Here is a 27549-nt window from a genome sequence, read left to right on the forward strand (position 1 = left end):
AACATCTGCATGGAATTTTCAAATTCCATGCAGATATTGTCATTAGTCAGATTTGAATCTAAGACCCCAGCACTGCAAATTAACATTGCTAACCACTGAGCCACCATGCTGCTGCTTCTCTTTGAGGAGGAAGAAGGAAGACCCTTGGTGGCTCAGTAGCTAAGTTTGTTGCCATGCAGCGCTGGGGCCCTAGTTTTACATTTGACCAAGGACAATATCTGCATGGAGTTTTTGCTTTCTCCCTGCTTTTGTCTGGGTTCCTTCTTCATAATAATCACCTTTATTTATATAGAGAAAAGATTTAAGAAGAAGGAAAAGGAGGAGAAGAAGAACAGGATTCCCTGAAAATGCTAGTGCGCCATATTCATGTCTTTCTGAAGCAGAACTAATAAGCAGTCGACATTGAAGGATAAATACTGTAACAGGTGCCCAAAGGTGGTTACATGGAGTAGGAACATGCATGCCCTGCGGTCTGTACCTACTTCTGGTTCAAACAATCTTTAAAATGTTAGTTGTCAAGTATGTGGGGCAGGCGACCAGTATGATTGACCCCCACATTATACAGCAGGGGGTGAGAAGAAGAGGGAGTACAGCGGGACATGAAGGGTTGATGCAGGGGTGACTATATTATATAGAGGGTGCATCCAGCAGGTGAATGCAAAATCTTCCCTAGGTCCTGGGAAGGAACCATAGCCCCAAGCTGCACCGTAGCAGCGGGAGGTGTGTGGGAGAGAGGTGTGTGACTGCAATGTCAGGTCTGTGAACATCTCCAAGCCCCTATGACTTCCTGAAGGGAGAGAGGGAGGAGGAGCGGAGAGGGAGAAGAGAGGAAAACAAGCAACTCTCAGAGCAACATTCCCCTCCTATCCCAAGAGCAGCCAGCCTGGAGCAATGGGGAGCCCCCTATGCTCGCTGCACCCCGGCCTGTGAACCCCTCACCTGGAGCTTTATCACCGCTGAGGGGGAGTGGGACAGGTAAGCCCACCAGAGCAGGCTGCCTGCATGGGATGCACCGTGAGCTTCATCTGCTGTGAAGAAGACCCCCTATACATGTCTGCAGACCCCAAACATGAGCACACAAGCATGGAGGAGAAGGCGAAACTTCTTCCTAAGGTAATACGAAACATAAGAGTCTGACGGTAGAGGAGAACCGGTTGGTCTATATTGTTTGCTCATTAGAGACATAGCAGAGCTGAATTGGGGATTTAACTCTTTGGGGCTGCGTTGTTGGTGGTCATCATTTTTGTAATGTGGTAGAGGTACGGTGGTGCGAGATAAAATTGGGATATCTTCAAGAATTATGCCCAAGGACAAGTTCAGTACTACTACATGTGAGTAGCTCAAGTCTACTGCAGATACAAGTTTAGCTTTTTTCTGACATGACTTAGTTAAGATACTGAAGATTCATTCACCTGCCGTCCCATGTAAAACTACAAATAACGTCCTAATATCTCATTGAGTTGTTACAAATTACAAACTCAGCTCTGCTAAATATGGAGATTTAAGGATATTGAATCTGATGTCTAACTCTTTCTGATTACTAAAACTGAACAAGTTTACCTGCAAAGTTATTTAAAGGGGTTGTGCCAAGTTCTAAAGTTATCTTCTAGCCACAGGATAAGGGATAGCTTGCTGATCAGTGGGGTCTCACCACTGATTGCGAGAATGGGGGTCTCCTGTCTGCCTCTACCAGGCACTTTGGGGTTACTTCTCCCCCGACGGAGAGACGTCAGAAGAAATGGAGCGCTTGCCGCACATGCGCTGTTGCCACCCAATTCATTTCAATGGGGGTGACGGAAACACCTGAGCGCTTGCTGCTTGGGTATCTCCGCAGTCCCATTGAAAGTGAATGGAGCACCAGCGCTCCATTCTGTCTCCTCCTTACTGCGCGGACCCACAATGCAAAGGATGGTGTTACCCAGGATCCCCATTCTCAAGATCGGCAGGTGTCGCAGTGATGAGACCCCACCCGTCCGCAATTTATAGGGAATAATTTGTGATTCTCATGCAAACCCTTTAAAGGGATCGTGCCAAATTATAAAGTTATTCCCTACCCAAAGAATAGGGGATAACTTCATTAATCGATGGGTCCAACCGCTGTGACCCTCACTGATCTTGAGTATGGGGGTCCCGATGAATGAAGCGGCAGTCACGCATGCACGACCTCGCCCCATTCATTTCATTTACAGCACTGCAGATTACCAAGCTCCTGTATGCTGCAATTTCCAGCGCTCCCATTGAAAGAAACGTAGCGGGGGCGCCCATGTGTGACCGCTGCTTCATTCATGTGAGGACCATCAGGACCCCCATTCTCCAGATCATGGGAGTCCCAGCAGTCGGACCCACATTGATTATAAAGTTTTAGGGGATACGTTTATAACTTAGGAACAACCCCTTTCAGGTTTTGCTCAGAGCTTCCATTGCAACTCTCTTCCTTTCCCTTTGCCGGCTGATTATGGCAATAGAAGCCTATGGGAGCTGCCGGCAAAGGGAGAGGGAAGGAGGTGGGAAACAGTTTAGCAGCCCGAGCCGCTGCTAAAGTCCCACCCCTCCCATTGCCAGCAGCTCCCATAGGCTTCTATGGGAGCTGTTGGGTGATCGCGGCCAAACGATAGGGCAAAACCTATCTTTTCTGGCCGCGCATAAAAGCAGCCGTCTGAAATCCGGAGTGTATGTGCTATCTTTTCTGGCCAGCCGAATTTGCGCACCAGAAAATTGCCAGTCTGAACGAATGCATTGGAGTCCGATGGTTCAGGTGGTCGTGATTTTCGGCTGACATTTTATTGCGGCATAATAGCTGCGATAATGCATTCGTGTGAATATGGCCTAAGTGATATTTCACTCTTCTTTGGACATATTAAATGTTTGGGAAATGATGGGGGTTGTTGGTAAAGACTATAGAAGGTCACAACTGTCAACTTGTAACAATGTATCAGTCATTGTCTCCACTACTGATGTGACACCAATAAGGTTCCTTCATACAAGACGACTAGCGACTGAATTATCGCTCAAAAGAGTGAATTCAAATGACAGTCATTCAGTGTAAACATGGCCGCCGACCGGGTGACGAGTGGTAAGTCTTTTTATTGCAGCTTACCAAAAAAATAGTCGCCGATTGAGCAAAACTCATCTGATGTAAAGTCATAGTTGTTCGTATGTGAGCGACCTGAGAATGAATTTGCATGGAGATCGTGTCTTTGAATGACATCTCGGCGAACTACTAAGCGTTAGGCTGAAAACACAGTGCTGTATGCGCAAATACACTCAGCAGTACGGAGCGCGATTGCGTCTGAAGGAGGGAAATTTTCTCTTCCTTGTCGGCAGTTCAAGTTCAAGAGCGCAGGAGTTAGAAAAAGAGGCATAGAGATAGCGGCTGCCATGTGCTCACTTCAAGCGGGGAGATAAGGCAGGTCCTATATTTTTTCAGCCGTGGTATTCACAGCTGAGAGATCCCACAGTGAAAACTAAACTGCTGAACTCCCATACAGATCGCTGGTTTAGTTTTCGATTGGGGTTTATATTTGTGCGTCTTGCAACGCACAAATCTTGCAAGATTTTTCTGGCCCGTGTGAAGCCGGCCTTATACGGCTGTGATTATTATGGCTGTACAAGGCTAAAAAAACACGATCATGTGTTTAATCCCTAAAAGCATCAAACTCCTGCTGTACGTACGCTTCAAGAACTTTCCTGTGCGACTATTTAAATGATACCTTTGCTTGTTAGCCTGGAAGAAGGGTAAGTTCACACATTGTGGACCAAAATTAGTGTCATATTAGACGACAATCCCCTCTAAGGGGGTGTCAGATGACCCTATGCACAATTTTGCAGGTTTTAGAGCAACCTATTTGCCCAGTGAATGGGTCTTTTTGCGCACGCAGGGCCAGTTCACATGTGTGCGACACGCCCCTTCCGTGATGTAAAAGGTTACTAAGCCTTATAAGGTCCAGATGTGTTCTTTTTTCCACAGAATTGTGCAGCGGGTTGCACATTTGCGCGCATATTGAGTAGCACCACCTACAGACGTCTGTGTGGCCCTTGGTGTGCAAATATACAGGAAATACAGCAGATTCTATTTTTTTGCATGTGCACGAAATGCTCGCCAAAAAAACGTTCATGAGAAAGAACCCATTGAGATCAATCAGTTCTATTGTCTGCGTAATGTGCAAGCAAATTTGGCATGTGCAAAAACGTGCGCAAATACGGTCGTATGAAGCTGCCCCAATGCAAGTGATGGGGTTACCATAACCATTTTCACATGCATTAGAAAATTTTCACTTGGATTTCAATCTGTGACACAGGGGGGAGGGGGGGGGGTGTAAATGTGATATCACCTATTTACAGCGAATTCTGCAGCAAAAACCTGAGGATTTGCCTCCATTGATCACCGTTAGAGATGAGCGAGTATACTTGTTTCGAGTAATTACTCGATCGAGCGCCACGATTTTCGAGTACTTCAGTACTCGGGTCTAAAGATTCGGGGGGCGACGGGGGGAGGCGTGGCGGCGCGGGGCTAGCAGCGGGGAACAGGGGGGAGCCCTCTCTCTCTCCCTCTCACCCCCACTCCCCGCTGCAACCCCCCACTCACCCACGGCGCCCGCCAAATCTTTTCACCCGAGTACGGAAGTACTCGAAAATCGCGGTGCTCGGGCAAAAAGGGGCGTGGCCGAGTACGCTCGCTCATCTCTCATCACCGTGGGGCTAATCCTTATACAGATCCCCCTGACAGAGTGGTCAGTAATATACAGTAAGAATACCCTGCCGGACGTCTTCTGACATTGGAAGCTGTATAGCCTTCAATCAAAATGTCTTTAGACGTCAGACAGTGGATTGGAAAGGGTTAGCTTGTCATACAACTTCTGCTCATCCCATAGCCTGTATGTATTATCATTTATCAATCATGTAATATACTTCCATTAACTGATTTTTTTTACCACTGAAAATCAAATTTGAAGTGCCTGCCACTAGGGGTCTCCCATCCAGCACCTTTACAATCCACTGCCTGTCCTTAGGCATTTAGCTTCTCTAGTAACAGGGACATGGGAACATTGCTAGTTACTACATGCGACCAAAGGGTGAACATTCAGATGCTCAACGGGCTCAAACTGCAACAACGCAGCGACCAGTAAGGCTGTTTATGAAAATCATTTGAAAATTCAGGTATGCTTTAATTTATTCGCAGTCTCAAGATCTCTGCTTGCTGTCAGTGAGTGAGATTATTGTGCACATCCAAAGGCTGAAAACCTGTAGAGACCTATTAAGGGTGGTTTCACACAGTTTCGGGCGTTCTGCAGCGGAAAACCTGAAGCAAATACGCTGGAAAACCCCAGTGCCAAAATTCGCACCTGAAGGCTTAAGCACATGGGCAAGTTTGTGTCTCGTTATGACAGGACAAAATGGAATCATTGATTTAAAAGGCTTCATTTTCACTAGCGGGATTTTCGCCTGCTAATAGTACGGACGAGAGAAGATCAGACTTGCCCTATCTGCCCAGTTTTTTTTCAGACTCCTGCTCTATGGCGAGGAGTGTGAACAGCCCAAGAAGGGAGAAAGAAGCCATTCATGTGCAACTATACTTCGTAGTGGCGAGCCTAGTTGCATATATGGCCGTGTGAAACCGCTCTCAATCATATGGATTTTGAGTTTCTGCCGTGGATTTTAGCTCCTGTATTTCAAGGTTTAAAATCTGCATGGTAAGGCCTCCTGCCCATGGCGGGCTCCGACAGCGGAATATCGCAGCAGAGTCCGACACAGCGCCCCACAAAGACCCCATACTCACCTCTCAGGATCCGCCACGCGAGTCCTGTCCGGCTAGCCGGCGTGCATGTGCAGTGTAGCGCATGACGCACCGGTGGTGGGCGATGACGCGTAATCACGCGATACTTCCGCTGTGCTCACAGCGCGATCGACAGCTTCCACTGACTACAAGTATACTTCCAATGATTGGAAGTATCGTGTCACGGACGGCTTTCATTGACTACAACGCCGTGCATTTTTTTCGTGGCAATTAGAACATGCCGCGATTTCTTTCACGCTGCGGAATTCCGCGGTAGAATTCCGCAGCGTGAACATTGAAAGGCAGAAAGCTATTAGCTTCAATAGAACCTAATAGCTGCGGAGGATGATGCCACAGATTTCCGCTGCGTGAAACGCTGCAGAAATCTGACTGTAGGCATTAGGCCTAAGTAGTCTAGACAAGCTTTTAGTTAAATAGTTTTGCTACAATGTATCAATCTGGGGTGGACCCTATTTATATCTCTGAGGATTGTCTGCACTCGAAACAATTAAAGCAAGCCCTCAGTGGTGAGAAGAATTAGTTTTGTACAGTTTCTCAGCATTTGGATTGAAACAAGAATGTTCCAATTCAATGACAGCAAGCTGAGATCTTTAATATGTAAAAAATTGAAAAACATAAAAAAAATCTGTGCAATGACTAATGAGATTTTGCTGGACTTGGATATTGACGTCCTATCCTTAGGAATAGCAGATCGGTGGAGGGCTGCTGACCAGGGGCGCTGGCACTTGGGTGAGTGGCGCAGTCTCTTTTGAGGCTATCACATTCACTCGTGACATAGCCTTTCATTTTACTCAAGTAAATGAAATTGAGCTGCTATACCGTGCACAGCCACTATAAAATGTACGGCACTGTGGTATGCAGAGAAGAGGCCGTGGTGCCTGTCTGATTTTCTGGATTCCACACTGTTAGCTCACAGAGGATTGTCTACACTGGACACAATTGTATCAAACACTCACTGACAGCAAGCAGAGATAATTAAAATAGTAAGTAATTGAAACACAAAGTATATGAGAAAGATTAGGGATAATTACACTTTATCCTATACATAAATCTGATGAGCCATTGGAAATCTTATCCGGACGTACGCGCTTTAAGCTTTTGGCGCTAGCACCATTTTAATGTGATTTTGATTCATTTATTTATTTACTAGAACCTCCATCGATGTCATACATTTATTTGTGTTTAGTCTTCTCCTTAGTCGGATTATTGCTGTCAGACGAAGCTTTTGGGCAGGTTGAGACAGAGACGGACGCCGCTTTTGTTTCTTATTGTTTATTCAGACCAGTGGTTGGCAACCTTCATGTCTGAAGCTCCTGTGGTACTACAAGTACCAGCAGACAGGGATGGAGCCTGCTGAGACTTGCAGTTTTAAAAAGAATTAGAGACAATGCAAATTGTTGAAGGTGTAGAAGTCGCCCTTTGCTGTCATGCTGTTTCAAATTTCAATCAGTGGTTTCCTAAAGTTCATGGGAAAGTTAGTGACAAGCAGTAATCTCACCTCCTACCTGCTGAACAATGAAAGGAGCGACACTGCTTGCCCCGCAGCTAACTTATTTTACAAGTCATGCCCTATTCTGCAAAGTAACGCCCTTTGTGTCCCCTCACACTAATAGTCCCCACACATATTCCCCTTAGTTATAATAGCATGTCATGCCTTCCCTTGGTAGTAAAGTCCCCACATGCTCCCCGCTCAGTAATAATGCCCCACATAGTAATAATGCCCCATATATTCCCCTCAGTAATAATGCCCCACATGTCTATGCTTAGTAATAAGGCCCCTGCTTAGTAGTAATACCCCCATATGGTCCCTCAGTAATGATGCCAACTCATGGTAATAATGCCCCCACTTAGTAATTCTCCTGCATGCTCCTCATCAATAATAATTTCCTTGCATGCCCCCACTCAGTATTCACTCTCACATGGCCCCATCAGTAATAAAATCCCCACATAGTACTAATGCACCACATTCCCCCCCCCCCCCCCCCCACTCAGTAATAATGCCCCCACATGCCATGCTTAGTAATAATGCCCCCACTCAGTACTAATACCTCCACACGACACCTCAATAATAATGTCCCACATAGTACTAATGCCCCTCATGTCCCCCTCGGTAATATTACCCCTTTTTTGCAGTTAAAAAAAACATTTTAAAAACCACCCTGAATAACTGACGTGTTGCTCCTGGGACCTGTAGTCCTATAGGTTACCAGGAGCACACTTCCACAGGTGTGAGATGATTGAGCTGGCTGGGTCTGTGGATTGCTCCAGCCTTTCCCTCTCAGCATTTGGTGTTTTGTGCCATGCATACTGCTTGTTTCCTTCCATTTTATCAGATGTGGCCTCCAGACATCTGTTGTCCTGTATGTGGTCAGGTGGGTGATATCTGACATTATATTACTTTTACGTTAGATTGGTGTCTGGTGCTCTTTGCCCTTTCTCGGTGTGTGGACACTTGAACTAGCTCCTACTTTATCTATGAATGCATGAGGTTCTGAGTGGGGTTTCATTTTGTCTGTGAGGTGAGCAGACTTTAGGTGTGAACAATGACTTGTTTAGTGTATGGCTGAAGGTGCAGATTACACTTGGTGTGAATGAGGTCCTGTTCAGTGTATGGCTGAAGGTGTAGACCGCACTTGGTGTGAACGAGGTCCTGTTCAGTGTATGGCTGAAGGTGCAGATTACACTTGGTGTGAACGAGGTCCTGTTCCGTGTATGGCTGAAGGTGTAGACCGCACTTGGTGTGAACGAGGTCCTGTTCAGTGTATGGCTGAAGGTGTAGACCGCACTTGGTGTGAACGAGGTCCTGTTCAGTGTATGGCTGAAGGTGTAGACCGCACTTGGTGTGAACGAGGTCCTGTTCAGTGTATGGCTGAAGGTGTAGACCGCACTTGGTGTGAACGAGGTCCTGTTCAGTGTATGGCTGAAGGTGTAGACCGCACTTGGTGTGAACGAGGTCCTGTTCAGTGTATGGATGAAGGAGTAGACCGCACTTGGTGTGAACGAGGTCCTGTTCCGTGTATGGATGAAGGTGTAGCCCGCACTTGGTGTGAACGAGGTCCTGTTCAGTGTATGGCTGAAGGTGTAGACCGCACTTGGTGTGAACGAGGTCCTGTTCAGTGTATGGCTGAAGGTGTAGACCGCACTTGGTGTGAACGAGGTCCTGTTCAGTGTATGGATGAAGGAGTAGACCGCACTTGGTGTGAACGAGGTCCTGTTCCGTGTATGGATGAAGGTGTAGACCGCACTTGGTGTGAACGAGGTCCTGTTCAGTGTATGGATGAAGGAGTAGACCGCACTTGGTGTGAACGAGGTCCTGTTCCGTGTATGGATGAAGGTGTAGACCGCACTTGGTGTGAACGAGGTCCTGTTCCGTGTATGGATGAAGGTGTAGACCGCACTTGGTGGGAACGAGGTCCTGTTCAGTGTATGGCTGAAGGTGTAGACCGCACTTGGTGTGAACGAGGTCCTGTTCCGTGTATGGATGAAGGTGTAGACCGCACTTGGTGGGAACGAGGTCCTGTTCCGTGTATGGATGAAGGTGTAGACCGCACTTGGTGGGAACGAGGTCCTGTTCCGTGTATGGATGAAGGTGTAGACCGCACTTGGTGGGAACGAGGTCCTGTTCCGTGTATGGATGAAGGTGTAGACCGCACTTGGTGGGAACGAGGTCCTGTTTAGTGTGTTTTATGTTGTATTACCCTTGTATGGTGCTCCTGCTCATTACCATCTAGGGTGAAACAGTTGACCCACTAGGTTTCAGTGTGGGGACATCCCTATCGAGATGATCACGTTTGTAGGCAGGGTCCCCCTCTCCTTTATTGCAGTTGTCTTGTAGTGTAGGGACTCACAGGACAATGAGGCCCCTTGACATGAGCTTGTGAGCTTATGTGTTTTAGCCAAAATACAAACCAATACCTCATACCTACTTGTAGATATTTCCATCTGTCTGGTTGTTTAGTACGATTGGTAAGTATCTGGCCTTCTGGTTATTGTGTAGGGTGTGATGTCCCAGTATTCCCTGTGGGTGTTTGTATGCAGGTCTGGTTTATGAAAGTTTGTTGTTGGTGTCCAGTCGTGTATGCACGTCCCAACTTCTCTTTCTCCTCTCCAATCCTAAAATGCCTTGCATCTGTGCTGGGCATGGTGCGTTAACGCTCAACGCGGATGTAAGAACTTCCTTTGCTGCCCCCATCACTGAAGTACCTCGCTAATGTCTGGGTAGCATGATGAAGTGATCGCTACAGACATCATGTTTTTACTATCACATGATCGCAGTACCTAGAAGTGAGCGGGCGACCTGTGCAACAGGGACACGTCTCCTGCCTCCCAGGACAATAGGACTGCCCCCAAAATCTGGCACTATCCCACTGAATTCACGATGGTTGGGAGACATGGTTTCAGAAAGCTATTTGTGAAGAAGCACTTTTCCGAATAATGTGCACCTTTGGCCATCATTATTGCCTGTCGGCTCCTTTTGGCAGCTGAAGATGGACACTCAGATTTTATAGACATCTATGCATCCGTCTCCAGCAGCTGAGAGGAGCCGACAGGCAGCAACGACAGCCGAGGCACTCAGGTGAACGCTGCAGACCCTTCATTTCAGTGATCAGTGGGGGTCTCAGCACCTGGACCCACACTGATCAAAACTTTTGACATGTTGTCCTGACATGTCAAAGGGTTTTTTTTTTTTTTTTTTAAAGGAAGTTACTCTTTAAATATAAACTTTTAAATCTCTACCTCTACTGATCACAGGTGACGTCTTCTCTGATTGATGACCTCTGCTTTTGTTTTTCTTCTCTCTGGGCTCATATGCCATGATGCATGCTATTCCCATCTGTCTACACGCTATTCCCATCCTGCCTCTACCCCCAGTGCCCCTCAGTAACCCCTCATAGTAAATAGTACCTGTGATCTGGCCCCACTAAGTAATAGCAGCCCCTCTTAGTTATATGCCTCTCTGTCAGGTTCTGTCAATGTCCTCACACGGCTGCCTACACTGCTAATGATGGGAATTAGAGGGAGGGATGACCGATGATGGCAGTGGGACAGTGGCAGAACAGTGGCATGCTCTCCCAGGACAGAGGGACATCTGCCCAAATCCGGGACAGTCGTGTGGTGTTACAGAGGGGCTTCGCTCCAACTGGATGTCTCGAAGGTATCATCTTATGCAAATGAGGACCAGACAGCTGCCTGCCAACTAATGTAATAAAGCTGACTATACATTTAAGATATTGATCATCTTAATTGGCATAAACTGTCCCAAGAACTGTACTTAATTGGCATAAACTGGCAAGAACTGTACAATGAAGTAAACATCACACATGAAAAATTATAAAAAAGAATAAAAAACGGAGCCAAGATGCTTGATTCACTTCACCTCCCAAAAATACAGTAACAATTGAAGTGGTTTTACAAAATGGTGCTAAATAAGAACCAAGCCGTACCCTCCTCTGTAGTGCCCCCCACAGCACAGAAGCCCCGTTCACTACCACTCCAAACCCCGCAAGAAGCTAGTAGCAGTCACATACCATTATGATTGACTGAGCAATCGCCTGCACAATAAATGGCATCTGACAGCTACCAGCTACGTCCAGATTCAATGAGACGGTGACAAGGGCTTCTGCACTAGTCGAGGAGGGGGGCACTTAATAATGTAAGTCCTATTTCTTTATTTTACAAGCTTGCACAAAATGGCATAATCGTCCAGCTTTGGATGACCATGCCATAAATGTGCAATTTTGGTGGTGGTCAAAATTTTCCAACAAGAGGGATTTCATATTTGGTAGACAACCATCAGAAACCATTGGTTTTAGTTAATTTTGGTTGTCAAAATCAGCCACTTCATGTGACTTTTCTCTGAAGTGTATGACCACATTAAGTGCCGACCATATAATAAGGAGCCGCCAATTTTACCTATCAATCATAATAATTTAAAGGGCCGGCGCAGTCGTCAAGAGAAATTGAAATAGAAAAGTGCTGCCACTTTCTATTATACCTTGTATCTGAACTCCTTACCATTTTCAAGATCAGTAAATAGGAACATTCTTGATTATAGTCAACCCACCGTGTCCTAATAGTTGCCACAGCTGAGGTTTTGTTACAGTGTATCGGTCCAGGCGATCCTATGCAGTATGAGGGTGCGAGCAGACGAGCGTAGGCGTATTTACGTTCGCACGAGCACAACGTATAATCGCCCGAGCGATCGTTTTTCACCGATCACAACCAGAGCTAGAAAGCGTATTTTCGTTTGTTCCTACTTTGCAAACGGTCTTTTCGGCGATCGAATATGCGTTGGCGCGTATTTCGGTCGCATATGTTCCGTTTTTTTTCGAATTGCCGTTTTTACGCGCCGTAAAATCGCCCATGTGAACGAATACATTCGAAACCATTGCCTCAAATGGTCACGTATATACGTTTGGTCGCAAAAACGCGCCGTTTATGCGCTCGTCTGCTCGCACCCTGAGAGCCATGAGTTATATATCCAGAACTAGGTCAGGAGGATGGGGTTTCATCCTGGGAATGTAACAAAGGATGTTTATCTGCAGGCGATGCCCTATATAGGTGGGGTTCTCCTGCGACAGCTGTGGAATTCGTGCGCTATACTCCAAGTACAAGGTCAATAATTTCACGCTAAATCCTGACAGTCATTTAATTTGTGATTCGGCCATGGCCAGGTCATGAGAACTGCTGATTGCTAATTAAATCATGAGCTGTCCTTCTGTATCTCAGAGGACACAAAGCGCCTCAGCTGCTGCTCTGCGGACTCTGCAGCCTGAAAATCACAACTTTTAGGCCGGCTTCACACGGACAAGAAAATTGTGCAAGATGTGTGCGGTGTGAGAAGCACAAATATGAACCCCATTCACTTGAATAGGGTCACACACCTGAGCCATGTTTTCCAGCATGGCACCGCAATACGATGCGGGAAATAAATCGCAGTATGTTCTATCTGGCTTCGTGATCTCGCATCGCAGCGCCATTGAAGGCAACTGGAGAACTCTGAGATCCTCTGCCATGGCGGTGACAGCCGAGGCCTCAGATCTCTGGGGCTTTTATATGGATGGTGAGTGTGATATGGGTCGTTATTCACGGCCCCATATTGCGCTCACCTGTGTGAAAATCAGGGTGGTTTCACACGGCAAGAAAATTACTTGATTTTCAAGCGAGTTTCGCCTGATGTGATAGTCGGTAAAACAGCAGATTATGAAACTAATGATTTTTAATGGTTTCTCTCCCCATTAGTGATGTTTTCAGTGGTGGTGAAATCCCATAGAGATCAGCGGTTTCGTTTTGTCCCGTTATACGGTTGTGTTTATTACGGCGGTATAAGGGGTGAAAGTCACGCCGGTCTGAATCCGCCCTAAGGGGACGCATAATTTGGGGCTTCCTCGACCTCCTGACAGGGGTACAATCACAACTTTTGCAGCCCCTCTAGTTTCAGTATATGATCATATAGGAACTTTTTCACACAGGATGGAATCACGCCGCAGGACTCTGCCAAATCCGCAGCTGCGGAATTCCCCACCGAAATCTGCAGGTCTAACTGCGATTTTTGATGCGGAATTGCAGGCGGGTTTTCAGTAGGCTTTTAATTCTGCATCAAAATCCACAGGTAGCGGTCTTTGCCGCAGCTTGCGGTGCGTCGTGTGGCTTATTTCGTCCCGTGTGAAAGTTCCACCACAGACCTGAAGAAGTGAGCACAGAGATCCCTACTTATTTCCACTTGGAGGGGTTTCAGGGTGGGGCTGTTTTTTGCCTGCAGTTGCTTTAAACTCTTGGCACTGCAGCCAGTTTTTTTTTTTTTTCACAGATTCAAGTCCCAGGGACATGAGGAAAGGTGGAAAAAATATAGAAGAAAATCAGCAGTTACTCAAAAGTTTTAAAAAACTTTTTTAGTCGTTGCATCTGTAAAGAACTGTACAATGAAGTAAACATCACACATGAAAAATTATAAAAAAGAATAAAAAACGGAGCCAAGATGCTTGATTCATTTCACCTCCCAAAAATACGCAATAAGGGCTTATTCACACGAGCGTATATTGGACAGCGGTTTCATGGCCAGCCGATATATGCTACCATCTGATGCATTGGATTCCAATGCATCATATCACACCAGCGCATCCCCGCAGTGTAAAAGCGCTTGGCCGGGCGCTTTTACGCCGGGCAGGAAAGATAATCCTGGAACTATCTTCCTGGCCGGACTACAGCCGCTACCATAGACTCCTATGGGAGCCAATGACATCCGCAGGAGAAGGGAAGTGGGAAGGAGTTAAGCATCATGACTGCTAAACTCCCTCCCCCTTCCCTTCTCCTCTCCGCCCTCTCCTGCTGTTTGCAATGTGAGGGGGCAGAGCTAAGCCCTGCCCCACACCTCTCATTGAAAACAGTGGCAAGGGGCGGAGAGGGGGTGGGAGCAGCGCACTAGCTCCCGCCTCCTCCCCTTGCAGAGAGCTGGCAAGGAGGGGGGGGGGGAGGGCATAGCAGAGCTAAGCTGTCTCCCCTCACCCAACTGCATATACGCCGAGCCCCTGCATCAGATGGTAGCGTGTATTGGCCGGCCGTGAAAACGCCGGGCGATATACGCTTGTGTGAATAAGCCCTAAAAGTTAGGTAAAAAGTCATATCTATCCCAAAAATAGTACCAACAAAAACTACAGCTCATATGCAAAATACAAATCCTCAGAGTTCTTTCTGGGTCTTTGAATGCAGCGACGCAAAAAAATGTTTGTTTTATTTTTTTAACAATAAAACACGGAAAAAACCATTATATATTCTAGTATTTCTGCAATCGTACCGACCTGCAGAAAAAGGTAGTGTGTCAGTTATGCTGCATGATCAATGCTGTAAAGAAAAAAAGGCAAAGCCTATGTGTTCCTTCACCCCACCCAGAAAAAAAGTATTAAAGTTATACAATACATTATATATACCCCTAAATGATACCAATTCGAACTGCTGCTCAAACAAACCCTCATACGACTATGTCAATAGAGCAGAGATAAAAATTCCAAAGAATCATTGCATCTTTAAAGGGGTTGTCCTACTTCTACCGGTAGCTGTTTTGGTGCCGGAAGCAGACAGCTCCCTACATTGTGCAGTGGTCCAAGCTGGTACTGCAGGCTGAATCCTATTGAAGTAAATAAAACTCAGCTTGCAGTACCAGCCCGGGCCACTGGATAATGTAGGGAGCTGTCTTCTTCCAGCACCAAAACAGCTAGAAGTAGACAACCCCTTTTAAGTACCAAACTAGACTGCATCCTTAATGGGTTAATGTAGCCCTAGAGTTAAAGGGAACCTATCACATTGAAGGAGGGGTCCATTCTGCAGACATCATGTTATAGAGTGGGAGGAGCCGAGTAGATTGATATAGTTTTAGCATAACTTGTAGTTTATTAATATACATCTGTTCTTTCTGAGCTTAATGGTCCAGTGGGTAGTGCCATCAGTGATTGACAGTTATCTCTGTATGTACAGCCATTCAAAAAGAAGATAAAGATGGATAGCGCTCCAAGAAATGGATAAGACGTGGTTGTCAAAAAATACAGAGAATGTACAGCCATTCACACAGAGCTGTCAATCACTGATAGCTCCGCCCATTGGACTCTTCAGCTCAGAACGAGCAGAGATAAATGAATAAAATACAAGTTATACTGAATCTTTCCCCATAAAACTATATATCAACCTGTTCAGTTCCTTCTGCTGTATAACATGATTGTTACGGTATTCTACCCTTGATACGCCAGCCTGGGTGGCCTAGATTTCATCCAAAACCCCTGTCCCTGCCTACTTGCCTGCACTCCTGGCTACTCTCACTAGGGACCGAAAAAGGGACGCTGGCATACCTGGATGGAAAGGGTAGAATACCGACAGAAAAGGCAGATGTAAATAACCAACATGAACAATACTAAGCAGAACTGAGGCAGATGGAAAAACCTGGCGGATAATAGCAAAGTCTAGCTGACACCCTGACAGAAGTAGGAAACCAACAGAGGCAGACTAGCTAGCACACTGAGGGAAACCAATAACTGGCAATGATTGCAAGTCTCTGCCCAACCTTTAAACAAAAGCCTCCACTCAGGGGCAGAGATAGGGAGACAGACAACTCCCAACAGAAGATAATAAAAGGGAGCTAGCACACGGCAGCTGCACTCACAGGTGCGCGCACGCACGGCGCCGCTCGCCACCAGCACCACGCCGGCCAGGCACCCACGCCCCCGGCAGACGGACAACAAGCCGGGGGGACGCACATCGCCGCCCTGGGAGGACCAGCAACCACCGCATGGTAACAATGATGCTAACAGGTTGGATTGCATGTTCAAGCTGACAGGCTCCCCTAATACCATAACAATTCTGGCTTCCTGCAGCCATCACTAAGGGGGCGCTTATTTCTGATTTATTATGGACGTCAATGGGAGCTGTATACATTGGTATTCGGTGAGCTCCCCCTAGTGCTGACTACAGGTAGCAAGGATTTTATCATTTTACTCTTAGGCTAACCTCACACGGGCAAACACGATATGGTACCGTGAATCCTGCCCCTATATTGCGCTTGCCATCCATGTGAAAGCCCCGTGGGAATCCCCCACAGCCACGGCGGAGGATCGCGGAGTTCTCCCATTGTTTTCAATGGGGCCTGCGATGATGCCCCCAGCCTCGCGGTGCTATGCAGGACAAAATCGCTCGTATATTCAAGGACCAATATACACCATACGGCTGTGTGAACGAGCCCTTATATCTATGCAGGTTTTGGACTTTTGACGACTAAAAAGATACATTCTGAAATTAATCCGTACAGAAATTTTTAAAATGGAAACTTAATTTAAAATTGGCAACATTTTATCGAAATAGTTTTTTGTCTGCAGTTTTGTTACCGTCCGCTTCGCTGGAACGGTCATTTTCTTGGAATACGTCCTCTGATCGCTGCCTGTATAATATGGAAAATTGAGTCACTTCACTGAACGACTCAAGCGGAAAAAGACAATAAGACAGATTTTGGAAGGAGTGGGCAACGTCTTCTAGTTTTCCTTGGAATGAACTGATGATTGTGCTCTCCAAAGAAATGAGCCAAGAAACGCTGTCCTGTAGGACTCATGATTAATAGCTTTCACTAGGATAAACCGTCAATATGTGATTGGTACTAATTCGACCACTGGGACCCCCGCAGTCATTATTAGTACTGACCCTCTATTAACATAATCACATTCCCGTGAATCTAGGAAAATGAACTACTTTGCAGAACGTGATAGGGAATGGCCTAACTAGCAATTCCATAATGTAGTTTATTACTAGAATTGGACCCTCTTATGCCAGCTTACTAGTGATGAGCTAGCATTGCCCTTAGCGAGTACCTGCCCGCTCGAGAGAAAAGGTTCGGGTGCCGGCGGTGGGCAGGGAGCTGCGGGGAAGAGCGGGGAGGAACGGAGGGGAGATCTCTCTCTCCCTCTCTCCCCCCCCCCCCCCCCCCGCTCACCCCTGCTCATTGCCGCTACTCACCGCTGCCCCGCGCCGGCACCCTAACCTTTTCTCTCGAGCGGGCAGGTACTCGCTAAGGGCAATGCTCGCTCAAGCAATTGCCCTTAGCGAGTATACTCGTTCATCTCTACAGCTTACAGTTACCCCTTTATGCAGGAGTCTGGCAGTGGTTTGAGGAGTGGAAGCTGTGCCTCCCGCCTTACGGTTGCCTCCTCTACCTTCTCTGTTGTGTTGTTTTAAGGCTCATTGGCTTCCAGGAATTGCAGCTTATCCATAGGGGTGCCTCATTGCTGCCGTTCCCGTCTTTGTTGTCACTGCCTTAATGGGCAGAAAAGAACATGCAGATCTGTATGAACATGTGTCTGAATATGCTGAGAGACAGACCCGTTCTTCTGTAAGATACATATGTAGTCTAGCTGCCCCATTCTGCAGGGCTCTTCTACTGCGGCGGGCATCTATCATTGTCTTATCGGTCTTGGAAAGAAGTAATTTCCTCAAAGTGAGATTTCTTATATAATGTGACAGTAGAAAATACAGTAATGGGGACTCTGCAAAGTTATGTTATTTCAAGATCTAATATAAGAGCCCCTTCTCAAGTACATCGCCCTCTGCTGAGCAACACTGCTACAATGGACAGTCACATTGACAGTTCTTCCTCTGATTACAAGGGGAATGAAATTTTTCATTATGGCAAAATGCAACTAGTATGGATAACAGGATAAATTACATAAACAGCTGAGTGGCTTTGTAAATGCATCTAAATATCCTGTACTGATCCTAAGTTACATTGTATATTATACTCCGGAGCTGCACTCACTATTCTGCTGGTGGAGTCTCTGTGTACATTACTTATCCTGTACTGATCCTGAGTTCCATCCTGTATTGTACTCCGGAGCTGCACTCACTATTCTGCTGGTGGAGTCACTGTGTACATACATTACTTATCCTGCACTGATCCTGAGTTACATCCTGTATTATACTCCAGAGCTGCATTCACTATTCTGTTGGTGGAGTCACTGTGTACATACATTACTTATCCTGTACTGATCCTGAGTTATATCCTGTATTATACTCCAGACCTGCACTCACTATTCTGCTGGTGGAGTCACTGTTTATATACATTACTTATCCTGTACTGATCCTGAGTTACATCCTGTATTATATCCCAGAGCTGCACTCCCTATTCTGCTGGTGGAGTCACTGTGTACATACATTACTTATCTTGTACTGATCCTAAATTACATCCTGTATTATACTCCGGAGCTGCACTCACTATTATACTGGTGGAGTCACTGTGTACATACATTACTTATCCTGTACTGATCCTGAGTTACATCCTGTATTTTACTCCAGAGCTGCACTCACTATTCTGCTGGTGGAGTCACTGTGTACATACATTAAAGGCCCATTAAGACACAAGGATTATCGCTCAAAAGATGTCTTTTGAGCGAATTTTGAGTGATAGTCGTTGTGTGCATTACGAGGCAAGATGATCACTCAAACGTTGAGCGATCACCTTGCGCTCCGAGCAGGAGATGCAGAAGACAAGCGGGGCCACTTGTCTTCTGCATCCAGCTGTTTTCTGCTTAGAGCGCCCGGCTGTTATACAGTTGAGCGCTTCGAGTGGGGGGTGCAGAAAACAATTGCGGCCGCTTGTCTTCTGCATCCAGCTGTTCTCTGCTCGGAGTGCCCGGCTGCACTCACTATTCTGCTGGTGGAGTCACTGTGTACATTCGTTACTTATCCTGTACTGATCCTGAGTTACATCCTATAATATACTCAAGAGCTGCACTCACTGTTCAGCTGGTGGAGTCACTGTGTACATATATTACTTATCCTGTACTGATCCTGAGTTACGTCCTGTATTATACTCCAGAGCTGCACTCACTATTCTGCAGGCGGAGTCACTGTGTACATACATTACTTATCCTACACTGTTATATCCTGTATTATACTCCAGAGCTGCATTCACTATTCTGCTGGTGGAGTCACTGTGTACATACATTACTTATCCTGTACTGATCCTGAGTTACGTCCTGTATTATACTCCAGAGCTGCACTCACTATTCTGCTGGTGGAGTCACTGTGTACATACATTACTTATCCTACACTGTGTTATATCCTGTATTATACTCCAGAGCTGCATTCACTATTCTGCTGGTTGGGTCACTGTGTACATACATTACTTATCCTGTACTGATCCTGAGTTACATCCTGTGTAACATTCTAGACCTGATGTATGTACACAGTGATAGAGTGAGCAGAATAGTGAGTGCAGCTCTGCAGTAGCGGTTTGCATATTCAAAACAGCTGCATTGTGGTCAGAGCTATCGCGGGGGTATTCCGCTCCACCTGCATAACTCCTAAGTAGCTAGTTAGCTACTTAGAGTTATGCAAAGATGATCGCTCAAAACTGTCACTCAAACTGTCGTTTAAGCGATTTCTGAGCGATCATCACTCCGTGTAAATGGGCCTTAAGTAATGTATGTACACAGTGACTCCACCAGCAGAATAGTGAGTGCAGCTCTGGGGTATAATACATGATGTAACTCAGGATCAGTACAGGATAAGTAATGTATGGACACAGTGACTTCACCAGCAGAATAGTGATTACAGCTCTGGGGTATAATACATGATGTAACTCAGGATCAGTACAGGATAAGTAATGTATGTACACAGTGACTCCACCAGCAGAATAGTGAGTGCAGCTCTGGAGTATAATACAGGATGTAACTGAAGAGTAGTAGAAGGTAAATAATGTAATGTATGTACACAGTGACTCAGCTTTTTATGTATACTAATTAGGGTTTAAAGGAACAGTTCAAGTTTCATCTAAATTGGCTTTTAAAGTTCCTGCGACATTGATCTAAGTCTGTGTTTTGGAGTTTTGTGATACGCATTTACTGAACAAACCAAGAAATCAGTGCCTCGGCCTGCAGAGGGTTAAGCACAGGCATGGTGCCCGTCTTATCGCAGGCTGCCTCCCTCTGACAGGAGCGTGCCAGCTGAAACCACAAGTGAGTCACACATAACAGTCGCAGACACGGAGATTAGCTGAACATCTGTGTACATGGCCTTGGGCGTAGTCACAGAAAGCATAAGCCAAATGGACCGCACTTCATCAGAGCCTCGGAAAGGAAAAAATGGGAAGAAGTCACAATGGGAGGTGGAAAAATAACGCACTGTGCCAGTAAGTGGAACCTAAAGCCAAAGAACTTTTCCGTATAGAGATTTGTATATGTAGGTGTATATACATATTTTATGTTATTGTACTGTGGATGGTCCTCGAAACTGGATAACAGGAAAAATCTTCTCATTGCCCTGGACCACCAATTCTAGTTTTCGCTTAAATTAGTCAGAAAAAAACTGAAAGTGTCATGTGCTTCAAGATCATCTCTTTCATAAGACTGTTTTAGTAAATAATGCCTTTTTATAGCGTCTTCTTCCACTCAGGATCTTTGCTGATGAAGAGGTGATTGAAGAGACAGCTGCGATTAGGTGTGTGCCGCTGTCACTTCAGTCAATATCGGGCACAGCACTGTACATTGTATAGTGGCTGTGCCTGGTATTGCAGCTCAATTCCATTCACTTGAATGAGACTGTGGTCAGGCCAAGTAACCAATGAACATGATGTCACAGACCTGAGAAGAGGCCGCAGTGCTCACCTGGGTGTCATCGCCTTTTCAATGAGCTGATCAACAGGAGTCCTGAGTAGCGGACCCCTGCCGATCAATAGTTTGGTCCTGGAAAACCCCTTTAGCGCTTTAAGGGTGCATTCAGACGACTGTATATCAGCTGGGCATTCACGCCGGCCGATATACGGCGTCTCTCTCTGCAGGGGGAGGAGGCTGGAAGAGCCGGGAGCAGTGCTCTGAGCTCCCACCCCCCTCTCTGCCTCCTCTCCGCCCCTCTGCACTATTTGCAATGAGAGGAGGTGGGACAGGGTGGGGTTAAAGGGGTTGTCCCGCGAAAGCAAGTGGGGGTATACACTTCTGTATGGCCATATTAATGCACTTTGTAATGTACATCGTGCATTAATTATTAGCCATACAGAAGTTATTCACCTACCTGTTCCGTTGCTAGCGTCCCCGTCTCCATGGTGCCGTCTAATCTTCAGCGTCTAATCGCCCGATTTAGACGCGCTTGCGCAGTCCTGTCTTCTGTCTTCTGAATGGGGCCGCTCGTGCCAGAGAGCGGTTCCTCGTAGCTCCTCCCAGTCACGTGTGCCGATTCCAGCCAATCAGGAGGCTGGAATCGGCAATGGACCGCACAGAAGACCTGCGGTCCACCGAGGGTGAAGATCCCGGCGGCCATCTTCACAAGGTAAGTAAGAAGTCACCGGAGCGCGGAGATTCGGGTAAGTACTACCCGTTTTTTTTTTTTTATCCCTGCATCGGGTTTGTCTCGCGTCGAACGGGGGGGCTATTGAAAAAAAAACAACCCGTTTCGGCGCGGGACAACCCCTTTAAGTTATGGGAATTATCTCCGCCCCCGTCCCGCCTCTCGTCATTGAAATTAGTGCAGGGAGGTGCAGAGGGGGCAGAGAGGGGGCGGGAGCTCAGAGCACTGCTCCCGCCTCTTCCAGCCTCCTCCCCCTGCAGAGAGAGATGCCGTATATCGGCTGGGCGTGAAAACCCAGCCGATATATGGTCGTGTGAATGCACCTTAATACGGCACAGTTTTAATAACCAAGCACTTTTTTTTTTTTTGTCACTTTTCAAGCATCATAACTTTATTATTTTTCTGGTGACGTAGCGGCGCTATTGCTCGTTTTCTGCGGGGCTAGTTATAGTTATCAGTCGCACCACTTTGAATTTCCAAAAATATGTAAATTAGCTTTGATTAACTTTTAATGGGGGGTGGGAATGCAAAAAATACTGCAATTTCACCCTTTTTTGCAATTTTCACCTTTCCTGTTAACGGTGACATAAAACCATCAATTTTATTCTACAGGTTGGTACTTGTATGGCGATACAAAATACGTTTTGACTTTTTAATGTTTTGGTACTTGTGAACACTAAGGCCTCATGGCCACTGGACAATTAGAATTACAAAATCCGCGCGGGTGTCCCGCACGCGTGATCCGCGCCCGTAGGGATGCATTCCCTGCCTCACGGATCGCTCATGCTCCATTTTCTGCAGCTTTCCCGCACAGACGACTCCAGCAGGCTGCTATTGAAGCCTATGGAAGCCGTCCGGATCTGCGGATCTGCTGAATTTCTGTTGTGCCGTTGGAGCGCGGGAGAGCAGGACTTGAAAAAAAAAAAAAAAAAAAAAAAGAAAAGAGTGCACGGCGCATGCGCGCGGCACGCTGTCATCGTGCCGAGCACATCTGCCGGGCAGAAGGAAAGAAGATCCAGCCGCGACGGACGGGAACCCACAGCGTTCGGACGGGTAAGTAAAATCAATTTTCAGGCTTCATGTCTGCGGGAAAGGAGGGACCCGCTGCGGGAAAGGAGGGACCCGCTGCGGGATTCTGCATGGAGAATCCGCGCGGGCCCGAATTTCCTAGTGGACATGAGGCCTAAGGCCACATTGAGCCAAGTGTATAAAAACACATCCATATTACAGATCCGCATTACGGACATGACATCCACATATTATAAATGTTTCATCCATATTTGCCCCCGTATGTTTATTATTTTGTGTTTGACAAATACTGATCAGAATTTGCCCAATAGAAAAGAATCCAAATACGGAGGCAAATATGCAAAAAATAGATCATGCTGTTTTCAAAAAATGGAAGTAAAAAATAGGGCGGTGTGTTTAGCCCTATAGAGTTACATTAGCTCCATATTATGGTACCCTCAACTCAGACCTAAGGGTGCATTCAAAGGGGGCAGAGAGAGACACCGTATATCGGCTGGCGTGAATACCCGGCCGATATACGGTCGTCTGAATGCGCCCTAATGCTGAGCAAAAATACACTCGCATGAAAGCGGCCTAAAAAATTATTTCATGTAGCCGTATTCATAACTTTGTTTTTTTGTTAACGTAGCTGTTTGAGGGTTTGTTTTTTTTTTGCAAAAATGACATAAAATGTTATTGTTTCATATTTATTACATTTTTTTTATTTTTGTGTGTGGGTGTGGGGGGGGGGGTGCAAAAAAATCAGCATTTTTGCTATTGGTTTTTGCAATGCTTCTTTTGCTTTTCACTATGTATTAAAATAATTTAACTAATTCTGTAATATTATGAGTGCAACAATGCTGAATATATATATATATATATATATATATATATATATATATATATACACATATATATATGTGTGAACTGTTTTCTATTTAAAAGAAATTAAGTACTGAAAAAAATGATTGGGGGAGGGGGTGGGGTGTAAAACTTTATTAGACCTTTAATGCTTTCTCCTTTCTCTTTTGTTGCCCCCCTAGGGACTTGGAGCATCAGTAATGCTTTAAAATACATAGTAGTAATTCAAAGCCTTATTATTACTGCATATAATTAAGCCATGCTTCTGGCATGGCCTAATAGGCAATTGCTTATGGCAGACCTGGTGCCCCTACTCGGCTGTCATACTAAGGCACTGACACCTTGTGATCGCGTTGTGTTGGGCCAATAGAAAATCAGAGAAAGCCACCAGCCGCTGTCAAAATCCTTAGTTGCCGCAGTTAATATAATCTAATCAGAGGCGTAACTTGAAGCTTCTGGGCCCCAATGCAAAACTTGTAACAGGGCCCCCAACTATAATGCTTTATTCATAGTACTGGGCTCCATATATGGAGAAAAGAGGCCTTATGGGCCCCCTAAGGTTCCTGGGCCCGGGTGCACCCGCATCCCCTAAAATTACACCCCTGAATCAAATAATATAGGCAGGGGAGTCATATTCTTTTTTACTGAGGGCCTTATCAGCCTTATGTTTGCCTTCAAAGAGCCTATTGTACTTGTAGGACTGTACAGCAATAATGGTGTCCACCAAACTGGTCCTAGTAGTAATAGTGACCCCCATAGTGACCCCAGTATTAATAGTGACCTCCATAGTGGCTTCAGTAGTACGTGTCCCCTATATTGAAGTCCTGGTCCCTCTCGCTGTTCTCCAGAGTTGGCAAAGTTCCCGCAGTCCTTGGAGATCACTTTCTGGTTATGAAATTCATAAACTCTGCCTCCAGGAAGCAATGGCTATGATTCGTTCATCTAGCACTGCACTGATTGGCTGAGCAGCGGGCGAAGAACCAATCACAGCCATCGCTTCCTCTAGTCAGGATTTATGAATCCTGTAACCAGGAAGTGATGTTGTACGATCGGCCAAGGACTGTAGGAAGCGCTGGACTGGAAGCCGGAGGGACCTGGACCTGGACTGAGCCTGCTAGGTAGGTAAAATAAGACATCCCTCGAAAACAAGAACTAGTACCTCTTTTGGGGCAAAAATTAATTAAAAGATAGGGTTTTGTTTTCGGGGAAACACAGTAGAATCCCCTACGTTAGCTCCAGTAGTAATAACTAACTCCATAGTAATCTGAGTAGTTAATAAAGACCCCCCCACCCCCCTCATTTGCCTCTGGCCGGGCAGCATCCCTACAGACATTCCACTCACCCAGCCTGCACCTCCAGTGCAGAGGATAGCTCACCAATAGTATTTGCCCCCAAACCCCTTTAAGGCTGACCCTATCTGTGAGGATGTACACAAGAAAGGTTCCTAATCACTGGCAGCACACAGATACTTTGACAATGGTGAAAAGTATATTAGAAAGTTGCAAGATTCATTTATTGAATATGATAACCAAAAATTGGATAACCTTCTATGTGTTTTATAACATATAATGGAATGGTAGAGAAGAGTTACAACTAGGAGTCTGCCGAGAGCAGCGACATCCTAGATTTGCCTGTTGTCACGGCTCACTAGCCGTGTTAGATCAGGACTGGTGTGATGCCACTTGATCCACACACCAGCACATACTTAGTGTCACTTCAACGCTGGACACCGACATGAGGACTTCTCTGTGTGTTTGCGGATGGATTGGTCAGCTGGGAGGCGTGCGTCCCAGCCAGCCAATCAGCGGGTCTATACAAATTTAGTCTAGCTCCTCCTCATGGAGGCACTAGTTATACTTCTAGTCTGTAGGTGTTTCTGGTTACGTCGGCTGCTCCTGTCCTGCTCCATTGTCAGATAAATCCATTTGGGGTTTAGGATACTCTGGGGCGTTGCGGCATCTATCTCCTGACTATTTGGCTATTGTATTGCATCGAGTAATTGCATGCTTATTTCTTAATTCTTCATTACTTTCTACAGGAAACATCACTCTTTTTTCCAACTATGGAGAGACAGGGTTGCCCCAGATTCACAATGTAGGGTCGCCCTAATCAGGGTGAATACTCCGCTTTTAGGTAGCGTCTCATTGTATTTGTATGTTAGGGTCAGATCTCTTATTCGGCTACTTTTTGTTTTCAATTTTTTTTCTTTTTTTCTCCGCATTAATATATTGTGTGTATATCCATCCTCCTAAGGACAACAAATTACTTCAGAACTGGACGAGGTACTTCACATCCAGCTCGGACATAACACCTGTCTCATCCTCATTCACATTGTGAGAGGACCTTTCCCTCGTGTTTCTTTAATTCCGTGCCCTAGGGGAAGATTATCAATCTTAATGTAACAGACAGCAGGGAAAGTGATGATGCGGCATAGGACAGGATTATGAGAGGGCGATGACGGACAGACACCGACAAGTCTTCACATCTCTGTCTAGGAGCAGCCTCTTAGCGGAGACAACCGTTCTGTTCTCATTGTGTCCTGGGGACTAAACCTGGTATCAAACACTTACAGGTCTTGTTTCAGCAAAAGATTGTGTGTGTTGGTGGTCTCTATGTATCTGACAGCGAATGTTCTGTAGTCAACCTGAAATATGTAACTAGTATAAAATAAAGATAATAGCAGAGCATCCCCCACAGAGCCGGTCACACCGCGTCCAAAAACATTCTAGTACAGAAAGGAACTTCTGCCCATAAACTGACAATAACTAACCGCTGCACAATTCACCCATACACATCATGCCAAAATCAGGGACAGTATTACAGTGGTTATATTCTTGTACATAGGCGGCAGTATTATAGTAGTTATATTCTTGTACATAGGGGGCAGTATTATACTAGTTATATTCTTGTACATAGGAGGCAGTATTATAGTAGTTATATTCTTGTACATAGGAGGCAGTATTATAGTAGTTATATTCTTGTACATAGGAGGCAGTATTATAGTAGTTATAATCTTGTACATAGGAGGCAGTATTATAGTAGTTATAATCTTGTACATAGGAGGCAGTATTATAGTAGTTATATTCTTGTACATAGGAGGCAGTATTATAGTAGTTATTTCCTTGCACATAGAGGGCAGTATTATAGTAGATAAATTCTTGCACATAGGAGCAGTATTGTAGCAGTTATATTCTTGTACACAGGGGGCAGTATTATAGAAGTTATATTCTTGTACACAGGGGGCAGTATTACAGTAGTTATATTCTTGTACATAGGGGGCAGTATTATAGTAGTTATATTCTTGCACATAGGGGGGCAGTATTATAGTAGTTATATTCTTGTACATAGGAGCAGTATTATAGTAGATATTTTCTTGTACACAGGGAGCAGTATTATAGTAGATATATTCTTATACATAGGGGCAGTATTATAGTAGATATATTCATATACATTGGGGGCAGTATTATAGTAGTTATATTCTTGTACATAGTGGGCAGTATTATAGTAGTTATATTCTTGTACATAGGAGCAGTATTATAGTAGTCATATTCTTGTACATAGGGAGCAGTATTATAGTAGTTATATTCTTGTACATAGGAGGAAGTTTTATAGTAGTTATATTCTTGGACATAGGGGGTAGTATTATAGTAGTTATATTCTTGTACATAGGAGCAGGATTATTGTAGTCGTATTTCGGAACATAGGAGGCAGTATTATAGTACTTGTATTCTTGTACATAGGGGGCAGTATTATAGTATTTATATTCTTGTACATAGGGGGCAGTATTATAGTATTTATATTCTTGTACATAGGGGCAGTATTACAGTAGATAAATTCTTGTACATAGGAGGCATTATAATAGTAGGTATATTCTTGTACATAGGAGCAGTATTTTAGCAGTTATATTCTTGTACACAGGGGGCAGTATTATAGTAGTTGTATTCTTGTACATAGGGGCAGTATTATAGTAGTTATATTCTTGTACATAGTGGGCAGTATTATAGTAGTTATATTCTTGTACATAGGGGACAGTACCATAGTAGATATATTCTTGTACATAGGAGGCAGTATTATAG

The 27549-nt window shown here is 45.4% G+C and overlaps 1 protein-coding gene across 5 annotated transcripts in view; it reads left to right on the top strand.

Annotated features, from left to right (window-relative positions):
* Positions 1 to 876: 876 nt before the first annotated feature.
* Positions 877 to 27549, top strand: part of TNS1 (tensin 1) — a 498102-nt gene continuing 471429 nt past the window's right edge. For 2 of the 5 annotated variants that reach the window (XM_066575541.1, XM_066575542.1), the window contains exon 1: positions 877 to 1113. In XM_066575541.1, the coding sequence (XP_066431638.1) occupies positions 1003 to 1113 (111 nt within the window). In that variant the 5' untranslated portion in view covers positions 877 to 1002. The remainder of the gene's footprint in view (positions 1114 to 27549) is intronic. The other 3 variants (XM_066575546.1, XM_066575550.1, XM_066575547.1) reach the window with 2 other exon arrangements.

Source organism: Eleutherodactylus coqui, chromosome 8, assembly GCF_035609145.1.
Source record: "Eleutherodactylus coqui strain aEleCoq1 chromosome 8, aEleCoq1.hap1, whole genome shotgun sequence".
Classification (NCBI taxonomy): domain Eukaryota; kingdom Metazoa; phylum Chordata; class Amphibia; order Anura; family Eleutherodactylidae; genus Eleutherodactylus; species Eleutherodactylus coqui.